The sequence below is a fragment of the Bos indicus genome, chromosome 17 (assembly GCF_029378745.1).
Source record: "Bos indicus isolate NIAB-ARS_2022 breed Sahiwal x Tharparkar chromosome 17, NIAB-ARS_B.indTharparkar_mat_pri_1.0, whole genome shotgun sequence".
Taxonomy (NCBI): domain Eukaryota; kingdom Metazoa; phylum Chordata; class Mammalia; order Artiodactyla; family Bovidae; genus Bos; species Bos indicus.
In genome coordinates this window covers 63,078,601-63,100,397 of record NC_091776.1, presented here as the reverse complement: position 1 = coordinate 63,100,397, position 21,797 = coordinate 63,078,601, and the positions used below count along the sequence as shown (strand labels likewise).

Sequence of the window (21,797 nt, the reverse complement as noted above, 5' to 3'; positions counted from 1 at the left end):
AGTTTTGCCAAAATTGAGGAGACAAAACCAGTAGCAGAAAGTTGTGGTCTAGATTGCTAGCTTACTGTGATCTAACGTTACATTTTATAATATCTAGAGAAATCAATGCGTTATTAGTTCTTCAGCTGATTATTTCTGAATATTGATCTCTTGATAAACGTGGACAGTGGTCCAGACATGTACTGTATGGCTGGCTGAATATAGGCCTCTTTGTCTTAACAGTTCTCACGGCACATTTGCATTTTTATCACAACCTAGGAACCTAAAACAGCCTAACTATAAGCCCACATTTCCCCTTCTCCCGAGCAAGCAGTGGAAGTTCTTATGGGCCCAGGACTTTCCCAGAAAATGCCCTGTAATTCAGTCTGGTACCTACAGATACTAAAAGTTGACTTCCTTAAGTTCTATTCTTTATAGCTGAATCAGTTTTAGCCTGAAAAAACATTTAGAGCAAGTATCACTAGATCTCCACCTCCATCCCAATAAAACCTTAGTAAAGCACTCAGAGAATGTTAAACTACTTCCTGATGTAGTAATTGAATCAAACTATTGGGTTGGCAAAAAATTTGTTAGAGTTTTTCCATAAGATGTTATGGGAAAACCCAGATGAACTTTTTGGCTAACCCAATATATCAAAGTGACCCAAAAATGCACAGTGGGATTTGTACTTGTATATCAGCTTAAATTTGAAGAATGTTGATCAGTTGTCATTCTTTCTGACACTATTTTATCTGGCAGATTCAGTTGTTGGTTATACCCCACCCAGTTCAAGATCAAAACTGTATCATCCACCTGTAAAAGGTTGCTTTTCTTACTGCTTGTCCCTAGTAAGGCAGGAATTGAGCCAAAAATGGTATCAGATCAAGTTAACTCAAGGAGAAATATTTTGGCTTTTTTAAATAGAATTATTTTTGCCTGTGCTGGGTCTTCATTGCTTTACAAGGGCTTTCTCTCGTTGCAGCAAGCAGGGGCTACTGTTCATTGCTGTGCGCCGGCTTCTCGTTACAGTGGCTTTTCCTTGGCGCACAGGTTCTAGGGTGCATGGGCTCGGTAGTTGCAGCTCCTGGGCTCTAGAGCGCTGGCTCAGTAGTTGTGGCGCACGGGCTTAGTTGCTCCTTGGCATGTGGGACCTTCCCGGTCCAGGGATTGAATTCGTGTCTCCTGCATTGGCAGGTGGATTCTTATCCACTGTGCCACCAGGAAGTCCCTATTTTTTTTTTTTAAGTAAAGGAGTTGTATGTATTGATGTGGAAATATATCCTTGGCGTACTATTGAATGAAGATTAATTTGTGAAATGACAGCTGTGCAGGGTGGGTAACCATTACTGGACCTCAGTCACAGTAGCCTGGGACCTGTTAAACCTAGGTCCATGGATCTTGTTTTAGAAAGCTGGAATACATGTATCTTCATGTTTGAGCAAATATATGGATCCTCACAGCCTCATTTAGCCAGACTTCTGTTTTGTGTGATAGTGACCAATGATAATGTTTGACAGGGCAAGGCCAAAAAAAAAAGAAAAATTGACTACAGTGATAAATACAAAAGATTTTTTTCCCCTTATTTAAAATTGCTTATAAAAGATAATGGATTATATAAACAAAAGTAATAATATAACATGGAGTTCATAGTATGACATGTAAAAATAAAAGGCACGGTAATAATCGTACAAGGGTTGAGAGGGAAATAAACGTAAACTGTTGTCAGGTTTTATATAAGTGAACTGCTGCCGTATACCTTGTGTTGTTAAAGATGTACACTATAAACTTTACAACAGCCACTAAAATAAAAGAGCAAAGAGTTATAGCTAATAAGACAACAAAGGAAATAAAACAGAGTCATTAAAAATTACTGTGTTAATCCAAAAGAAGGCAGGTACAGGGGAGCAACAACAAAAAACATAGTCTCCAACCTAATCATAACAAAAATCACATTAAATGAAATTGGCCTAAAAACCCCAATTAGAAGACAAGTGTCAGTAGAGTGCATAAAAAAGTAAGATCCAATTACATGATACTTACAGAAAGTACACAATAAAGCCAGAAAAAGGATTTAGGGTAAAAGGTTGGGAAAAGATAAAACTTACACTCATCAAAAGAAAGCTGGAGTGGCTATACTGATGTCAGACAAAGCAACTTTGAGAGCAGGTAATATTACCACAGACAGAAACCCTTCTTTCATAATGATAAAAGGGGTCAGTTAAGCAACAAGACATAATAATCCCTAATGTTTATGCATCTAACAGGAGATTTTCAAAATACATGAAGCAAAAGCTGATACAACTTCAAGGAAGAATAAAACAAATGCACAGATGTAGATAAAGATTCCAGTACCTCTCTCTTAATAATCGAAAGAACAAAGCAGAAAATCAGTAAGGTTATAGTCGCTTAAGTAATGTTCTCAACCAGGTCAAGCTGGCATTTATTGAACACTTCAGCAGTGTAATAATACACATGTTCCTCAAGTATATGTGAAATATGTACCAGGATAGGATGTATTTGGGGACATTAAAAAAAAGTCTCAGTAAAAGGATTCAAGGCATACAAAGTATGAACGCTGATCTCTGTTAGTCAGCTGGGGTTGCCATAACAAAATACCACAGACTGGGTAACTTAAACAACAGAAATTTTTCTCATAGTTCTGGAGGATGGAAATCCAAGGTCAAAAAAAAAAAAAAGGAAATCCAAGGTCAGAGTGCCACCACAGTTGGGTTCTGGTGAGCTATGTCTCCCTGGCTTGCAGATGGACACCTTCTTACAAGGCGCTCATGTGCATGGTCTTTCTTGGGCGTATGCTTGCTCTGGAAGGGAGAGAGGGAAACAAGGAGAGAAGGGGAGAGAGAGATCTGTTAGAAGGATACACTTCTATTGGGAGGGCCCCACCCTCAAGACCTTAGGAAAATTACCTCCCAAAGGCACCATCACCCAACACCATCCACCACATTGAGGGTTAGGGCTTCCACAGATGAATCTTGTCCGGGACCCAAACATTTGGTTCCTAACAAATCACAACTGGATTGAGCAGAGAAAGCTCTGGAGAATCCCCAGATGTTTGGAAACAAAAAGCAACACTCTTCCATGTATCAACCAAGACATCAAGAAGGAATTGGAAAATACTATGAATTAAAGTTGAAAACATACCACATTTATGGACTGCTGCGAAAGCAAAGGGAACTGTAGCTCCACATACCTGGATTAGAATAAAGAAAAAGTTATCATTGATTTAAACCTTTTACCATTTCTGACTAAACCAGGAAAATGGAGCAAATGAAACTGTATTCAGTAGACAGAAGGAAAGAATAAAGATCAAAGCCAAAGTAAATCAAATAGATTTTCTCTGTGGAGAAAAACGGCTGAAACTAAAAGCTGATTAAAAAAAAAATCAGTAAAGTTGGTACCCCTCTAGCCAGACTACCCTTGGGATAAAAAGAAGACACAGACTTCATATCAGGGACAAGAGGTGATACTACTCGAGTGCACAGATATTAAAAGGCTAATAACGGGTGACCGTAAACAACTTTATGCCAATAAATTTGATGACTTAGATGAAATGGGTAAATTTTTTGATGTATCTGTAAATCACAATCCATGCCCAAGGTCACTCAAGAGAAACAGGTAGCCTGAGCGGCCTGCACTCACTAAAGAAACTGAAAACGCCCCAGCGTTTTCCGCAAAGGCTGCAGCAGTTGGCAGCCCCGCCTGCAGTGTGTGATGCCTCACAGGCTTGCTGACCCTTGGTGGTTATCCGACGCTTTGCTCACAGCCCTCCTAATTGGTATTAGTGGTACCTCATTGTGATTTGGACTTATATTTCCCTGATGACTAGTGTTGTTAAAGAACTTTTCATGTTCTCACTGGCCATTTGCTTGTCTTCTTTGGTGAGAGATTATTCACTGCCCACTTTTTATTTGGGTTCTCTATTATTGAATTGGAGGAGTTCTTTCTATATTCTAAACGTTCTCAGATACATGAGAGCACATATTTTATCCCATCTTTTGCGGTTGTCTCTTTTTTTTTTGAAAGTGTTCCTTGGTGCTCACAAGGTTTTTAATTTTGTTGAAGTCCAATTTATCAATTATTTAGTTGTGTTTTTTGGTGTCATAGGTAAGAATCCACTGCCAAATTCAAGGTCACAAAGGTTTTGTCCCAAGTTTTCTCGTTTTAGCTCTCAAATTATTTAAATTTAGATGAATTAAAATGAAATGGAATGCAGAATTCAGTCCTTCAGTTGCACTCGCACGTTTCAAGTGTTAATGGGCTCATGTCTACCAAGTAGGTCAGTGCAGGCTACAGGGCATTTCCACCATCACAGGAAGTTGTTTTGGACACACAGACACTTTAAATGAAGGCGGCAGTAGAAATGAGCTAAGGACTTGAACGGTTCAAAGAGAAAGAAATGATCAAGGTGAGTACATAAAATTGTTTAGTGGTTAAAGGATTCCAAATTAGGACATGCACAGCATTTTTAGTCCCCCAGATTGAATGTGTCTACTTTCTTCAGGTCTTGACTCAGAAATAGTACCGATGAGCCCTGCATGCCCCATTTAAAGTTTCATATCTACCCTCTCCATTTCCTGCCTTTTTCCTTAGCTGTTACCATTAACATACCACATACAATATTTAATTTTTCTTGTTTATTGTCAGTCTCCCTGGTCCTCAAATATAAAATCCATGAGAGCCTTTTTTTCTCTCCACTTGTTTCTCTCCAGTACCTAAAACACTCTTGGATACAGCAGTAACTCAATACATGTTGCTGTTGAGGGAGAGCTGATTTGGTGAAGAGAAACAAGTGCTCTTGATAGCTGATGGTGTACGATGTTGAATTTGTGATCTCCAAAGAAGATTTAGCTTTGGGACCAGGGACTAGGCTTGATCATTCAAGACCTTTTGTGTAGCAGAGTTTTATTAAAGTGAAAAAGGGACAGAGAAATCTTCTGACACAGACCTCAGAAGGGGGACGGAGAGTGCCCTGTCCGTAGTCTTAGCAAGGCCTTACATACTTTCTACCAGACCTACTCCTACAACATACATCTTAAGTTAACAAGATTAGAACTGACAATAGAAAGGTCTTACCAAACCCACTCTCACAGTGTACAAGTTTTAAAATAACAAGATGAGTCAGAAGGTTCTTGTTAAGGAGAAACAAATTCTTGAGCAAGATATGTTGTTGTTACATAGTCATTGGTGCAGAATTTAAGGGAAAACATACATCCTTGAGCAAGATGAGTTGTTTTGTTGTGCAATCATCAGCTCTGGGCTTAAAGGAAAAAAAATGTTTGTCCTTTTCTCCTCCTTGAGAACTCCAGACCCCTGTCTCCTCCTCAAGAGCCCCAGACCCCTTTCTCCTCCTCGGGGACCCCAGACTTCTTATCCACCTGCCTAGGAATTGACTCTCACTCTCATGCAATGCTCTGAGAGTAAATTGGTCCACCCTTTTTGGAAGCAGTTGTGTGGTATGTAAAAGTTTCAAAATTGTGCTTGTCTTTTGACCCAGTATTTCTCCTTCTAGGTATTTCTCATACGGAAGTAATTAAAGATGTGCAGAGATATGGCTGGAATATCCAGCCACAGTGGAATGCTTTTTTATGCTGTCAGGAAAACTCTTGAACTAGCATGGAGAACTTTGCAGAGCTGTTCAAAAGAAATCCTCCTTTCTTCCCTAGTGCTTTAACATTTAAAACTATGTCTCATTACTGACTTTGCTGATCTACTTCTTTCTTGAAACTAAAACTTACCTATACAATTTTCCCCACAGGTCCCTTAATATGGACTTTGAAAACCAAGATAAAGAGAAAGACAGTAACAGTTCTTCTGGGTCTTTCAATGGCAACAGCACGAATAATAGTAAGGCATTTTTTGACAATTAACTGTCTACATGTAGTGGTCTTAATTTGATTCTTTCTATAACCCCAATTGATAATTTACTAGGTTTAAGGATTACAGTTGGTATAATAATACAGTTGAATCTGTATGGTATAGTTTGTTAAAGTTTTATGTTCTGAATCTGAGCTACAGATTTCTTGTGAATTCCTTTTAACTGTGCCTCAAAGCTTGCAGCCAAGATTCTTTATATTCTTAAAGACAAGCAAGATAGATGGGTATCTGTCTGCTTGTAGCTTCATTTAGGTCCTTTGGTGAGATTGATAATTTTGTAGGTGTTGATCGTAAATTCATTTAGTGACTCGTAAAGATAGCTACTTGTAGTACTTGTAGAACTGTTGTATCTCCTCTGGTACTTCAGATTTTAAAGGATGTTTGCTTTGAAGAAACATAAGTATGCTATATGGCAAGTGTTTAGCAGCATTATTCATAGTAGCCAAAAAGTAGAAGCAACTCAAAGGTCAGTAAACTAGTTAATGGGATAACAGCATACAGTATGTCCACACAATGGAATACTGTTCAGTATTAAAAAGAATGAATTACTGAAACATGCTCCAACATAGATGCACATCAAAACATTGTTAAGTAAAAAAGGCCAGATAGAAAAACTACGTATTTTAAGAATCCAGTTATATGAAATTTCCAAAAAGACAAATAGAGACAGAAAATAGATTAGTGGTTTCCTGGGTCAAGAGATGGGAAGAATTAACAGTTAACTGGCATGAGGGATCTTCTTGAGATGAGGATATTCTAAAACTAGATTATAGTGAACCTTTCACAGTTGGTGCATGCTAAGTCACTTCAGTCATGTCCAACTCTTTGTGACCTTTTGGACTGTAGCCTGCCAGGCTCCTCCGTCAATGGGATTCTCCAGGCAAGAATACTGGAGTGGGTTTCTGTTTCCTCCTCCAGGGGATCTTCCGGACCCAGGAATCAAACCGCGGTCTCTTATGTCTCCTGCATTTGCAGGTGGATTCTTTATCACTAGTGCCACCTGGGTAGCTTCACACTTGATAAACTTACCAAAAAAATACTGAATTACTTAATACTGGTAAATTTCATGGTATGTGAATTGTACTAGAAAGTTGGTAATGCTTGTCATAGAAGGTACTAATTTAGAAATAAGGAGACTTGATAATATTAAGAGATTGATATTGGGTACCTACCATTCACCAGGACTTCCCTGGTGGCTCAGATGGTAAAGTGTCTGTCTACAATGCGGGAGACCTGGGTTCAGTCCCTGGGTCTGGAAGATTCCCTGGAGAAAGAAATGGCAACCCACTCCAGTACTCTTGCCTAGAAAATCCCATGGCCAGAGGAGCCTGGTGCAGGCTACTGTCCATGGGGTGGCAAAGAGTTGGACATGACTGAGCGACTTCACTTTCACTTTTCTTTCACCATTCACTTGATATTTATTAGATATTTTGAAAGTTGCAAAAAGAGTTGGTACCCAAGCTGTCGCATAGGCAGTGTGGCCAGAATACCCACAAGGTGTTAATAAAGTGCTGAGACAGCAAATACCACTTTCCACCCTATACCTCGAGCAGGTGCTTTTTCTTATGGGCCTTTACCATAGCCTCAGAGTCCCTTCTGAACCAGCATCTGCTGGCAGTAGGTCAGAGTAAGCACCAGTGGTGAAGTCATTTTGACCTCCATGTACAAAGAGACTAGAGAGAAAGACAAGCCAAGATGGGCAACAGTGGGTCAAGTTAGTAAGGGGTTCTCCTGGAGAAGGTGAATTTGAAATGAAACAGTGATCTTGGATCACTGGAAGAGCATAGCATATGCGCGCAGAGCAGGAGACGAGCGCCTGCTATAGTGAAGGCACTACAAGGACAGCAGGGAGTACATAGTCGCGTTTCCTGGGAAAGAATCCGAGCGCCTCGGTATTCTGTATCGTATGTACTAATCCCTAGAGCTGTCTGCATCTTGATGCGTTAATGTATTTCAGTCCATGGGCGCAGAGCCTGTTACGTAAGCTGTTACTATGCTCCTTTCTCTTTCAGGTATCCAGACCATTGACTCTACCCAGGCCCTGTTCCTTCCGATTGGAGCATCTGTCTCTCTCCTAGTAATGTTCTTCTTCTTTGACTCAGTTCAAGTAGTTTTTACAATATGTACAGCAGGTAAATGAGTTCTGCTATCTAGCCTTAAGCTTAAAAGGAAATTTTTTAACGTTTTTAAAAATCACCATTCAAAAATTAAGATTTATACACCACTCTTTTGCAAGTTTTTCTTCCTAAGTCTTCTTTGTCCCCAAGTCTGCCTTTCCGCCCTCCTCCCCACCCCTCCCTGAACCACTTGATAGCTCTGTCATCAGTTCTGACTCGCCAACTCAGTCTGGATGAAAGGCTAGGGTTTAAAAACTCAAGAACTTTGTGGCACCAGAGCAGAATTGCTTTGGCTTTGACTCCTTGTCTGATAAGTTACCAGAAGGTCCAGTTTGGTAGAGTCATTGTTGGCAACCCTTACCCATGTATGTTTCTGCAGATAGAAACACTGAGAGCTAATCACAGTAATTCGACTGTCAGCTAGCTGATCAGTTTTCAAGATGATTGATGGTGGACGTGTATCAATGTAAAACATTAAAATGCTAGCCTTCAATATTGTAATTAGCCTCCAATTAAAATAAATTAATTTTTAAAATGCCAGCCTTGTTAGATCATACTCTGGCCTGCCATTTATCGTTTGTTGTTGAGATAGACGAGAAAGAGAAAACCTGCCAGTGCTACCCCTACCTCAAACCAGGAGTGCAAAGCGGTTATCTGTGCGCAGCTAAAGACAGACACTGTTCTTTTCTCTAGTTAATTAATATTATTGTATGCACTTGTGGAGGAAAGTATTGTAGGCAATAATTATTTCTGTAAGTCATGCCATTTTTCTTATGATTAGTAAAACATTAAACAACAAAAAAATTAACCATACATTTTCTTTCTCTAGTTCTTGCAACGATAGCTTTTGCTTTTCTTCTTCTCCCGATGTGCCAGTATTTAACAAGGCCTTGTTCACCTCAGAACAAGTAAGGACTTGGGATATTCCTCTAAACTATAAGTGTATGTTTTTTTTCTTTGTACTTGATAGCAATATTAAGAGTACATTTTCTGATATTGACTGAAGCACAAAAATGCCAGAAGACTAGAAAATGAGATGTTTTGATTTTTTAAAACTGGAAAGTGATACTTCTTTTTGCACCTTCTCATAGCAGAGGAAATCTAAACAAATCTTAGGAAGTCAGAGTCATTGCAGTATGCTTCCTTGCTTAGATTATTTAAAGATGAGCAGTTTTTTTTATCCCTTTACTAGTTAATAGAATATGAAAATCGTGCTTGACTCAGACATTCTTTCCCTTTTGTCTCTGATGACCTAGATATATACTAGCTGCTTAGGTTTAATTCTAGTGTTCACACCTTAACTCCTAAAGCTATTGCTTCATGGAAACAAAATGCTATGCTAATGGAGATGCTCTAAGTTCTTAGGAAATCAGTCGCTTGGGGTGGCTGATTTTCCCAGGAATTAGTGATAACCAAATAGATGGACTATCTTAATTTTATTCACCTTTGGTTAATGAATTGAATTGTTGACTTTCCTCATTTTATTTTCCTCATAAGAATTAGAAATTTCTCTGTATTTAATTTTTCAAATATTGATATTATCACTTTAAACTTCTCAATATCCATGTTGGTATCTGGGATAAAAGGTACATTATCTAATGGGTGCAGAAATGTAATCCTTCTGAACTTTCTGTAGTTTCTTCCAAAGAAATTTGGGTATTTTGGATTTCTGGGTATCTCGGTATTGCCTCCTATTTCACTCTGGCCATCTCAGATTCTGAACATGAAGAACCAAAGGAGAGTTTGCTTACTGAACGTGATTTACTGTCTGTTAGTCCAGTCAGTGTTGTCTGTTCCCAGGATTTCCTTTGGTTGCTGTGGACGTTTCACTGCTGCTGAGTTACTGTCGTTCTCTCTGTCTGTCATGCTCGTCCTCATCTGGGTTCTCACTGGCCATTGGCTTCTCATGGATGGTAAGTAACTACTGGGTGACAAGTGGAAATTGTAATATCAGTTATGGTTAAATTTGTCCTCTCTTCCTCTACTTTCTGTGTTTTAGTAGTATACTACTTCTGATTACCATGAATTATTAGGTGTCCAGAGATGGTGTTTTGTATCAGTTTTTACCCACACTCTTAAGATACTTTCTAATAACAGCTTTTTTGAGATGTAATTCACATATCATGCAATTGATATACTTGAAGTGTACAATTCAGTCGTTTTTAGTATGTTCAGAGTTGGGCAGCCACCACTTGAGAGCATTTTAACACCTACCCTCCAAAACCCACACCCATCAGCAGTCACTGCCCGTCCCCTCCCCAGCCCCAGATGTACCCTGGTCTACTTTGTGTTTCCGTGAACGTGTCTCTTACAGACATTTTGCAGAAATGACATCACATATGACCTTTTTTGTCTCTTCTTTCACTTGGCATGCTGTTTTCAAGGTTCATCCATGTTGTACCATACATCAGTACTCCTCTGTTCCTTTTTATGGCCAGATATTGTTTAATTTTATAGATGCATCAGTTTTATTTATCCATTCATTAGTTGTTTTCACTATTTTGACTGTTGTGAATAATGCTACTGTGAGAAATGGAGTACAAATTTTCTGTACTTTGTTAATATACATGGGATTATAGTATAATATGAGGAATATATAATAGTGTATTGATATAAATACATGTCTATATCATTATACACAGGGTAATAATAGCTAACATTGAGCTGCTGAGTGTTTTACATGGATTTTTTCATGAAATCCTGAAAACAACTCTTTGAAGTAGGTACTGTTGTTGTTCTTATTTTACAGAAGAGGAAGTAATTTCAGAGAAGTGACTTTTAGTCTCTTCTTGATTTAAGACCCTGTAACCATCTTCACCTCCTTTTTCATTCATTTCTTCTCTCGTCTTCACAGTTCACTTTACTAATCTCATAAGATTTTATCTAACTGCCTTGCCCCACGAAGTCTGTTCACCCTTTTCTTTCTTTTGATGTTTCAGAAGGGAAGGAAGTTGAAATACTACAGTCAGTTTTATGCTGTTTTAGCTCATCCATGTTGTAATGTGTATCAGCACTATCTAAGGAATTTTTTAAAGTGGGAAATTTGGAAAGCAGAGATATGGGTATGGGTGGCACTTCTTCCTCTAACCCAGTCCAGCAACCACAAGGCTAATCCAGGCCTTAGGACAGAGCTTTTTGAAGGCACTGCCAGGTCTGAGGGCTCCTCTTCTTGCCAGGCTCCGTGTCCTGCAGCTCGGAGGATGGCACGCCTGCAGCGGAGCTGTCACTCGGTGCTGTCTCAGCGCAAAGCAGGGTGTGACCGTGAAGGAAAGGCACAGGGCTTCTGTGGGGCGACACACTGCTCTCTGCTGAGTGTGGGGGTCACTCTACACGTCTCTACACATGTTCACATCCACAGAACTGCATATCTGAAGCCAGACTGCTGTTTCTGCCGGTGATAATCTGTGAAACGTTAAATATACGTACTTACGATTTTATATAATTTGTTTGTATACATTTGAGGCTGTCCAGGTGCGGGTCGGAAAAGAATTTCCAGACACAGAGCATCTCAGAAGGAAAGGAGTTTATTAAGACAAAGAGCAGAGATACTGTGGGCACTGTGAGCACAGTGGGCAGACCTCTGGACAGACCAGGGAGAGTTGACAGTATTCGTGAGTTAATAGCCAATTTTTATAGCCTGAAGACAAAGTACCTTCCCGCCAGAAGGTTGGCATTAGGTGTCAGGCTGGGGCGCCACAGGGTGTTTACCGGAGTGGGCATCTTTGCCTGATCGGGAGTCAGGAAGCCTGATAGTGATGGTCAGGGGCTTATGTCAACGGTTACAAAGGGGATCATTAGCTTTGGAGGTGACCTTGGTTCTGGGCTCTGCTTCTGTGGCCGTGGTACAAGGCCTCGCACCTGCGGCCTGGGTTATGACTCTGCATACTTGCTGTCATACTTGTTGAGTGCCTTTTTTTTTTTAAGTGCCTACCATAGACCAAGTATGGGAACTCAAAAGCAGTTCCTTGAGGTTGCAGATCAAGTTACCGTTTAGACTTACATACAGACCTTTAAGTGACTCAGTAGGAGGTCAGGGTCTCAGTCACCAGGCCCGGTCTGTAGTGGCAGACTGAGCTCTTGACAGGCGTGGTCTCTTGTGGTAGTGCCATAGATTGCCTGATTTAAAAAAAATTAACTATGATCATTTGCTTCAGTACTTGAATACCCACTGCGCATATAAATATGCATTCTGAAGTGCAGTGTTTAGAATTTTTAAGTGGTTTATCGAACTGCTAAATTTCCCAGATTCAAGTATCTGTGCTTTCAGTATCCTTGTGGATTGGTGGTTGATAACTTAAGTGCTTCTGAAGGTTGATAAAGAATAAGTTGAGAAGAAGAAATTCCATCCAAAGTCACAGCAGGGCTTGGCCAGATTATAGCAGAAGGGTAAGAACTGTTTTATAGATACTAGAAGTTAGTAGTCGTAATGTAGCCATTAACCTGCATTTGACTTTTCCTAACATTAACTCCTGATTCCTTCCAAGGGCTGATTTGTTAACCAAAAGCAGTATTGAAATTGAGCATGTAGGTGATTTTGAAAGACTTGAATAGAACCTAATTGCTCCTTAAAATATGTATTGTAGAAAATTAAGAAGTGTTGGTCCTGTTAATGATTAGAGTAGTGTCAGTCAGTCAGTCTCACAGCTGCTTTTGTGATTATAGCCCTTTAATCTCATCCAGTCCAGTGCTTCCTGATGAGGAAGCAAACAGACATTTCTCCTCTACTACTTCTGAACAAAAACTTGATATAAAGGTTGGTTAGTTGGTTAAAATCTAAACTGAATTATTTCAGTCCCATATAAATTGACAGTTTGGATGATTGTTAGCTACATATTAAGAGAAAATGTTCTATGATGATGTCCTTAAATGACAGAGCCCTTTCCCGTAAATGGCACCCCTAAGTTCATGTACACAGAGGAAAGCTCCAAGCACTACAGTTTCACCTAGACCTCTGGAAACCACAGTCACCTACCTGGGACTGGTTAGTCTCCATCCTGACACTCAGAGCTGACGTGGTGATGGTGATGCTTAAACAACCTTGGAGCTTCTAGCCCCTGGGTAGTCTGAGGCTCTCTGTAATCCCACTCCATACTGTCGGTGGCTCTGCTACAGGCTCTGTAATCCCACTCATACAGTCGGTGGAACTGGGGCTTCCCAGGTGGCTCAGTGGTAAAGAATCCACCTGCCAGCACAGGAGACCTGAGTTCAATCCCTGGGTTGGGAAGATCCCCTGGAGAAGGAAATGGCAGCCCACTCCTGTATTGTTGCCTAGGAAATCCCATGGACAGAGGAGCCTGGCGGGCTGCAGTCCATGGGGCCACAAAGGAGTCAGACACGACTGAGCAACTAAACAACAGTTGGACACACATAATGCTGTTGACAGGTTTTGCTAAGGATTTGAAGTTTACTAAGCTGCTGACCCAGTTTTTAAAAGATTAGGTTCCTCTCAAAACAGCAAGCAGTGTGTCCTTCATACTCCATTCTCTCCTCTCCTCGAGCATTACGTAGGACCAGAAAATACCAAAGTAGTGTGCCTCTAAAAAAGAAGAGGTTTGCATGAGGGAAGGTGACGTTCTTTTCCAGATAAATTGATTTGCATAGCCCTCTGAAGCTCAGTTTTGAGGGCAGTCAGCTGAATGGTCTTCACTGCACGGCTGCAGGTAGGGTGGGAAGAGCCCTGTAAGACTCTGTAGGGAAGCGGGGGCAGCAGCTCCCCACACGCTGTTGTACAGGGACGGGGCCATCTCGCCACGGGAGTCTTGCCTCTGGACTAGAGTCAGTACAAATGGGCCATAAAGGACAAGCTTTATTTTCCCAGAGACCAGGATCAGAAACAAATTTCCATTGTGAAAGGTACCTAATAGTTGAAATTTTTTTGAGTGTTCATCTAGGCTCCCCAAACCCTTAGTGGCCCTAACTTGTAAACTTACATCATTTTCTATCATTTTTGCTACTTCCCCAAATGATAAGGATCTCTTACTGGTTCTACTGGTTAAATTGTCCTTGTGACCAAGTTTACAGTTTTCCCTAAAAAGAGAGAGAGCCTTTGAGCTTTTAGTTGTTTGTTTCTCATATATATCATTGTCTGATGTGTTTGTGACTTGTTTTCTGCTGTTACAGAAAAGCTAGCTTGCTAGCCACACATCTGTAACATTCTGAAATATGTTCTCCCCTGACATGCAAACTGTCTTTCCAGACTTCTGTGCAGAATCAGGTATCATTTTGTAGGTAATGATAATGTGGATTTCTTTTAAATGAGTGTTTTTTTCAATTAAATCCTGTTCTTTGAAGTTAATTTACAGTGAAAACAGAATGATAAATATGGTTATTTTAAAGGGTGAGGCTTAAAGCTTGTTTTCAGAGTTATTCTGAGAAGCAGTAATATTAAGAAGGTACTTTATAGAGTTTTCTTGAACTAAATCTATAGCTTCTTTTTTACCTACTCAGTTTCCTACTCTTAACAAATTAACCTTTTAAATTTGGAAGGACTTGAAAGAATTTGACCAGTAAGTGGTGTGGTATGTTACAAAGGCTGATGAATCTTGTACACACATTCCTCATGTTCAAGGACCATTGAGCCACGTTCATACTCTACTTCCCCTGAGCAGTTCAGGGCCTAGAAGAGCCCTGACAGATAGATGTCTCATTTTATAGCTCTTGCTATTTGCCTAGGATTAGAAAATGGTCAATCCCAGAAATCTAGCAATTGATCTTTTTTTTTTGGTTTGGTTTGGTTTTAAAATGCTAGACCCTGGCGCTTGGTCCACAACCAGATTGGCTTTGCGGAAGCCTTTGTCTTAGATGTGAGCACTGCTTAAGGCCTTCCAGGTTACACGATCCTTTTAGAGAACATTGCATCTCGGCTTGGTGTCCTTTTCTTTGTTCCTGGCCCTCCTGGTTGAGAAGGAGAAAGTGATAGAGATTCTATCAATAGTATATTAATAATTATAACTAAATGGCAGAGATTAATAATTTACCTCTCTAACATTTTTGATTAATTTACATTTAACCAGAAGTTAAGTCTGTTGGTAAATCTATTAGGGAAAGTCTTGGGTTTTCTCAGGCAGCATGCAGTGAGGGAAAGTTGTCACCTCTGTTCCTTAGAAGAACCCAGAAGAGGAGGTAAGATTTTTTAAGGATGACTTGAATGAAAGAATGAAGAAAAAGAAAGGCCAACTGGATGAATACTTGAGAGTGTGTTTTGGGGCTCTGACCGGCTGGTGGCGCTGTTTGGTTGGTGGGCATTGAACTTACTTGTCATTGAACTTACTTGTGCTGAGAACCTTCTCTGAAGTAGTCAGACGGGATGCACGCTGCCTTTTCAAACATGGAACTTGGGAGTCTGGTGGGGAGACTTGGTTGGCATGGTTGGAAAGAGGTTATTGCTCAACTCAGATGGAGAGGAGGAGTCAGTGGAGGAGTAGGAACACAAGAGGAAACTTGGGGCCAGGCCCCTGCGGCATTGCCTGTGTGTGAGTCGTGCCTCCTCAGTCAGAAGTAATCCATCACAGAGAAGGGGACCTCATGACTTGAGGCAGGGGATGATTTTTGACAAGGGCAGTGAAGAGTGTAAGCGGGGGAGAGAGAAAACAGGAAAGGATACACACAGCAAAGCAGGAAGTGTGGGGAATCCGGACCAAGATGTGCAGTGGTGGTAAAGAGGAGCACCCCAGATGGTAGCAGCAGCCTGTGCACGCATGAGGAAGGTTGTGTTAAGTTGAAAAGGAACGCAGGGTTTCTTGCTTTGAAGATGAGCAATAAGATGACATTGTGTGGAGTCATGAGAAACCCTGTCATTGAGCAGTTCTGTCTTGTCCCCTTTACTATAGACCCAGGTGGAGAGGATGAGCATAAAGGAGTGACTTGACTGGAACAGTGTCCTTAAGGAAGTGAAGAAGATGTGCTCTAGGGTGTGGCTTTAAAGGAGTAAGGGCAATGCAGTGAAGTAGTGGGGGAGGCAGGAGACAGAGCTGGGAGAGCTGGGCTTGGCCTAGAGCTTTATCATTCAAAACAGCCCAGGGGGTCTTAGTTGACCACCATCGCCAGCATGAGGCAAGGGGTTTTCCCAAATACCAGGAGGTCAGAATGGGCTGAGGTGGGCACATTGCACTCGTGGAGTGTAAGCACCTCACCTGGGGCGTAGGGCTGAGGGACCTACAAGCTCTGTTAGGTTTCCGAGCTGAATAGCGTGTGGAGGGAGGCTGTGCGTGTGCTCCACTCTGACCGTTGTCTCCTCCCCAGCCCTGGCCATGGGTCTCTGTGTCGCCATGATCGCCTTCGTCCGCCTGCCCAGCCTCAAGGTCTCCTGCCTGCTTCTCTCAGGGCTTCTCATCTACGATGTCTTTTGGGTGAGTGTCCCCCCGGAGCTGCTGCTCTCCTTCGGGTCTGACTAGAACATTCACTCCTGAAAATGTACTCGATACCCTAAGTCTGCTGGCCAGGGTACCTCCTGTCCAAGACCACTCCTCCGGGCCAGCACTACACCTGTTGGAAGATGAGCAGGCCTGTGTGCATGGAGACTTGTCAGAGTAGAGAGTCCGTGGGTGACTCTTGGGTGAGGAGGGAACACAAGGCTCTCTGCCCTGGAGAGAAGCAAGGCTCTCAACCCTGGAGCATGGCCAGCTGTGCGCTTAGGGCTCCCTCTCTGGGTGTGGAGAGAACAAATCTGCAACACATACAAGAGCAGAGCTCTTCTCGTTCCTCAAAGCGTGCAGTCTGAAAAGCCTGATGCTGCAGTCCTGAGACTCTGCTTTCAGAAACAAAGAGGGCTGGTGCTGAGGTCGGGGTGCCTCCAGCTCCCTCTGGTAAAGGTGACTCTCCCCTGGCAGGTGTTTTTCTCCGCCTACATCTTTAATAGCAACGTCATGGTGAAGGTGGCCACGCAGCCGGCTGACAATCCCCTTGACGTCCTATCCCGGAAACTCCACCTGGGGCCCAACGTTGGGCGCGATGTCCCGCGCCTATCTCTGCCTGGAAAACTGGTCTTCCCTAGGTAGGACTGGGCCTCGTCTCGGGAGGGTGAGCACCCCACCCTCCTTTGCCCCTTCATCCCCGCTTGGTTGTCATTGTCATCAGCATTCTGATGGGGACCAGGAAAGGGTTGTGAATCGTCTCCATCTTACAGATGACAGGACAGGAGTACTGACAACTTCCAGAGATGGGTCATCAAGTGATATGGATGCAGCTTTTTAATAATTGATTAAGTTATCAAACAGCCATACATTACTGCTGTACTGCAAGTTGGCTAGAGGGAATTAACAGGAGGATCTGGGTCTTTTTTTTTACTTTTCAGACATTTGTAAAAATGTGCTAATGCTAAAATTAGAGTCCCTGGAACTATAATCTTGGAAAAATTAAGGTGCTGCTTTCATCTCCCATGTCTGGTAGTAGTCGGGTGCTTACTGGACATCTCAGCAGTGAATGTGTGACACATGGTGAGTTGACATCTCTAGAGGCGGCAGCACTACGCGGAAGCTTCAGCAGCCGCTTAGGTGGTGCTGTCCCAAAGCGCTGGCTGCTGCAGACCATTCTTCCAGTACTCTAGTGGCGTTCAGTCTCCACACTCCTCTAACAGCTAGTGCTGTTAAACCAGTAGCGATTGCCATCAGCCGTCAGATAAATTCTTTTTGGCTTCTTAAAAAGCGAACAGACCTTGAGCAGGAGGAGGAGTGGGGTTGTAGAGGGTGAAACCCCTGACGTGTGACACTGCATTCCAGCTCCACGGGCAGCCACTTCTCTATGTTGGGCATCGGAGACATCGTGATGCCTGGACTCCTGTTGTGCTTTGTCCTGCGTTATGACAACTACAAGAAGCAAGCCAGCGGTGACTCCTGCGGTGCCTCCGGACCCGCCAACATCTCCGGGCGCATGCAGAAGGTTTCCTACTTTCATTGCACCCTCATTGGATACTTTGTAGGTAAGAGGACCTGGGAGGCTGCATGCGATCCCCTCCCTGACTATCTTCCAAGCCCTGGAGTTAACCCAGATCTTGCAGCTACAGATGCTGGAGGAAGAAGAGCAGTCACTCTAGTCGTTGCTATAAACAACCACAAAGGGGAAGGAAACTCCTGACCCTGAGGTGAGGCCAGCAGCCTCGTTCCCTATCCAATAATAGTGTGTTTGAAGGACATTGTAGGAAAAGTGTGGTCGGGCCTCAGAGCTGAGAACACCTACCCCACGGTGATGGAGCAGTGTGTGTGCTTAATTACATCTTCAGCGTGAGTTTAATGGATGTCATGTTTATTTCCTCTGCTGTTTGACAGATATTTCCCTTCATCTGCTCTAACATTTCCATCACCTCTGACCTGGACTCTCCTTGGCTAGTGTTTCTCTAGCCAGCTCTGTTTTGGCTGGACAGGGAGAGACGGTTGTATATCTGCCCTGCGTGAGCTGTGACAGCGAGGGGAGAGGAGCACCTTGCTCACCTCAGTGCCTCCTGCTGAGGGAGCCCTGCACAGTTCCATGGCGCTTTCCTAGGCCTGCGCTCATTTCCACTCCAGCAGCTCCCAGTGGGCAAGGCCACTGCCCTGAGGCTTGAGATGTGCCAGGCCACATGGCTGTCATAAGCAGCAGGGCTAGAACTTGAACCCAGGTCTTTTGCTTCCAAGTCTGTCCTCATCCAGCTTCCCAGTGGCACTAGTGGTAAAGAGCCCACCTCCTGCCAATTCAGGAGACATTAGAGATGCGGGTTCCACCCTGGGTCGGGAAGCTCCCCTGGAGGAGGGCATGGCAGCCCACTCCAGTATTCTCACCTGGAGAATCCCATGGACAGAGGAGCCTGGCGGGCTACAGTCCATGGGGTCACAAAGAGTCGGACACGGCTGATGCAGCTTAGCACGTCCACACGCCTGTCATCATCATATATATAGGAGACGGGGAGACCAGGCACATTTGGGGCCAAAATGAGGTCTGGAACCAGGGACTTGGGCCACTTACAGGTCCTTGGAATTCTAAGTTTTTAAAAAGCTGTGCTGCTCCCTGTTTCTTTCCCTGCTCAAGCTAGGCATGTCACTCCCTACCACTGGAGGGGGTGTCACGTTAGAGCTGCACAGTCTCAGGGCCATGCTGCGAAGCCGTCAGGTGACAGAGGTCTCCTCCCTCGGGCTGGCTGCTTGGAGTTACTCACCAGCGTTTCTCTCCCTGCAGGTCTGCTCACTGCGACTGTGGCGTCTCGAATTCACCGAGCAGCCCAGCCTGCCCTTCTCTATTTGGTGCCATTTACCTTATTGCCACTCCTCACGATGGCCTATTTAAAGGTGAGAAAGGCAGGTATAAGCCAGTGGAAACGATAAAATGACATTGACCCTGGACTTGGCTAGGTATTCCCCTTGCTTGAGGTATTCCCCTAAGCTCTTCATCTTGGGATCTGTGTGTGTGTTTGTGTGTTTTTGCTAACCTGCTACTAGCAACCTCTTCCAGATTTTTAACAGCCATTGGCTGAAAATACTAATGAGTTAGACCCCTCACCACCTAGTCATGGATTAGTTAACTGAAATCCCTAAAACCCTGCTGCAGAGACTTCCTGTTTCTCTTAAAAGCAGCATGCTATTACCACCTAATAGCTCTTTTAGTACTCTGCATTAAAGATTGGAAATAAGAAATGTAAAACCTGAGGGCCCTATCTGATTCACAAGGTTTATACTGTCACTCACATTTTACAGACTAGGAAGCAGACACAGAGGTTAAGTATGAGCCTGGATCATTTGACTCACAAGTGGTTGAACTGCCCCCAGGACCGAGTCAGAGCCCTTTTCTGCTCGGGGTGCCAGGAGCCCTTCTAGCAAGTTCTTCAAAGAACTGGGAGGTTACTTTTCAATGAGTAAAATGTGAATGTTCTTTGATTCTGCACAGAATCAATCTGCTCTGAGGTCAGGAGTCAGGAAGGGCTTGTACATAGATAGGTGTGCCTCGATCTGAAACATGTGGCTGAAGTTGTGTCTTTCCCAGGGTGACCTACGGCGAATGTGGTCTGAGCCATTCCACTCCAAGTCCAGCAGCTCCCGATTCCTGGAAGTATGATGGATCACAGCGGGCGACCAGAATGGCCTCTCAGTCCTTCTCTGTCAACGTGTGGCTTGTTTCCTCTTAGAGCTGGCCTGGTACTCGGAGATGCACCTGTGTAAGGACTGCCGTGTGCCCAGATTTTGCATTTTCGGGAGCGAGGTGCTGGAGCCTGCGTGGTTCCTTCTCTTCCTGCCGCCGGAGAGGTGGAGCCCCTCCTGGAGTGACAGGTCCTCCCCCACCCCCCAGCGCGCCTCCCTCCCCCGTTTTTATGGATCTGCACCAGACTGTTACCTGCGGGGGACGGAGATGCGACTGTTGACACTGACAACGGCAAGGAGTCGTTCTGTACCTTTGAACACTAAAAGGATGGAAACCTTAGCAAACTGGTTTCTTCAGTGAACCCTCAAGAACTTTGGGACCAGTTTCCTATGGGGGACTCAGTTTCAGAGAACTGAGACAGAAGCTCTTCTGTCGTTATATTCTTCTTTCCTTTTTTTGGATTTATTAAATATTTTCTGTGGTGTGAAGTGACTTATTAAATCCACAGACATTGAGTGACTTCTTACAACATACACATAAGAATTTGTTGTAATGAGTTCATGTCCACCCAGACGTTGTGTTGGCAGTGAACGAGGGCACGGTTTTTATACGTACATACACACCCACATGCACATAGATATATATGAATAAACAGAAATTAAAACCCGCTAAGCTCATGCTGTGTAGCGGACAGGGGCTTGCTGTAATTTCTAGCATGTAGAGCAGTTCACGCTGGCTTCCTTGTATACAGACAAGCTGCTGTCTCTCCCTCCACGACTGAACGTGCAGTTAAAAACCAGTATAGTATTTGTACTGATAGACTCATGGACTGTAGGGGACTCTCATTTGGTTTTGATCAGTGTAGCAAATTAGGGATGAAAAGTTAAACCTTTCTGGCCCGTTTTTTTGTTTTGTTTTGACAGGCTTCTTCCTTGCAGGGTTTTCAGTAGTTTCTTGAACCAATGCATGTATTATGGCAGCAGGTGTCTGTGCTTCTGATCATAGTAATGTACTACTTGTAAATACATTTTTCTATTTTCTATTTTTTTTGTATTTTTTTTTTTTTTGGCCTTTTGTTTCATTGGTGTGCTGTATTTTCCATGCCCTCACTCCTTTAAGAAAAAAAAAGGAAAAAAGCAACACGAGCCTGTCCTTGCTGTTGTGATTGAAGTCTTGGTTTCCCTGTGGTGACAGCTGGGCACTGGGGACAAATGTCAAATGCCCCCCAAAGACGGGCCCTCCGTTGCAGGAGTCACAGCTCGAGCTTGCAGCTACAGCCTCGACTGGGGGCCAGCGTCCAGGCGGTGGCTAATGTGAGTGGCAACTTGGGGGGCCAGCGTCCAGGCGGTGACTAATGTGAGTGGCAACTGGGGGGCCAGCGTCCAGGCGATGGCTAATGTGAGTGGCAACTGGGGGCCAGCATCCAGGCGGTGGCTAATGTGAGTGGCAACTGGGGGCCAGCGTCCAGGCGGTGGCTAATGTGAGTGGCGTCTGTGGACTGACGGGGGAGTCGCCTGTCGTCTGGATCTAGAGAAGCCGGGGATGGGCCTGTACACCTGGGAGCACAGGTTGCAGAGGGGCCTGCTGTCCTGGACTCTCCCTGAGACAGGTGACCTGTGTAGAAACGGGGCACTGGGGGCCCTGTGGCTGGAGATCGCGGTGTGCGGCATTCACAGGCGGGCGGTGCACCTGGCCGTCAGCGTACTGCATTCCTCCATGTCTTCAGGCCCCACTGAAGGCTGTTTGGTGGTTTTGTTGGTTTTTGTT

The 21,797-nt window shown here is 43.5% G+C and overlaps 1 protein-coding gene across 3 annotated transcripts in view; it reads left to right on the top strand.

Moving 5' to 3' along the window:
• Positions 1–21,072, top strand: part of SPPL3 (signal peptide peptidase like 3) — a 94,171-nt gene extending 73,099 nt beyond the window's left edge. For all 3 annotated transcript variants that reach the window (XM_019977666.2, XM_019977667.2, XM_019977665.2), the window contains 9 exons: positions 5,753–5,841; positions 7,884–8,003; positions 8,818–8,896; positions 9,789–9,901; positions 16,230–16,336; positions 16,817–16,980; positions 17,705–17,904; positions 19,134–19,243; positions 19,935–21,072. In XM_019977666.2, the coding sequence (XP_019833225.1) occupies positions 5,753–5,841; positions 7,884–8,003; positions 8,818–8,896; positions 9,789–9,901; positions 16,230–16,336; positions 16,817–16,980; positions 17,705–17,904; positions 19,134–19,243; positions 19,935–20,006 (1,054 nt within the window). In that variant the 3' untranslated portion in view covers positions 20,007–21,072. The remainder of the gene's footprint in view (positions 1–5,752; positions 5,842–7,883; positions 8,004–8,817; positions 8,897–9,788; positions 9,902–16,229; positions 16,337–16,816; positions 16,981–17,704; positions 17,905–19,133; positions 19,244–19,934) is intronic.
• The last annotated feature ends 725 nt before the right edge of the window (positions 21,073–21,797 follow it).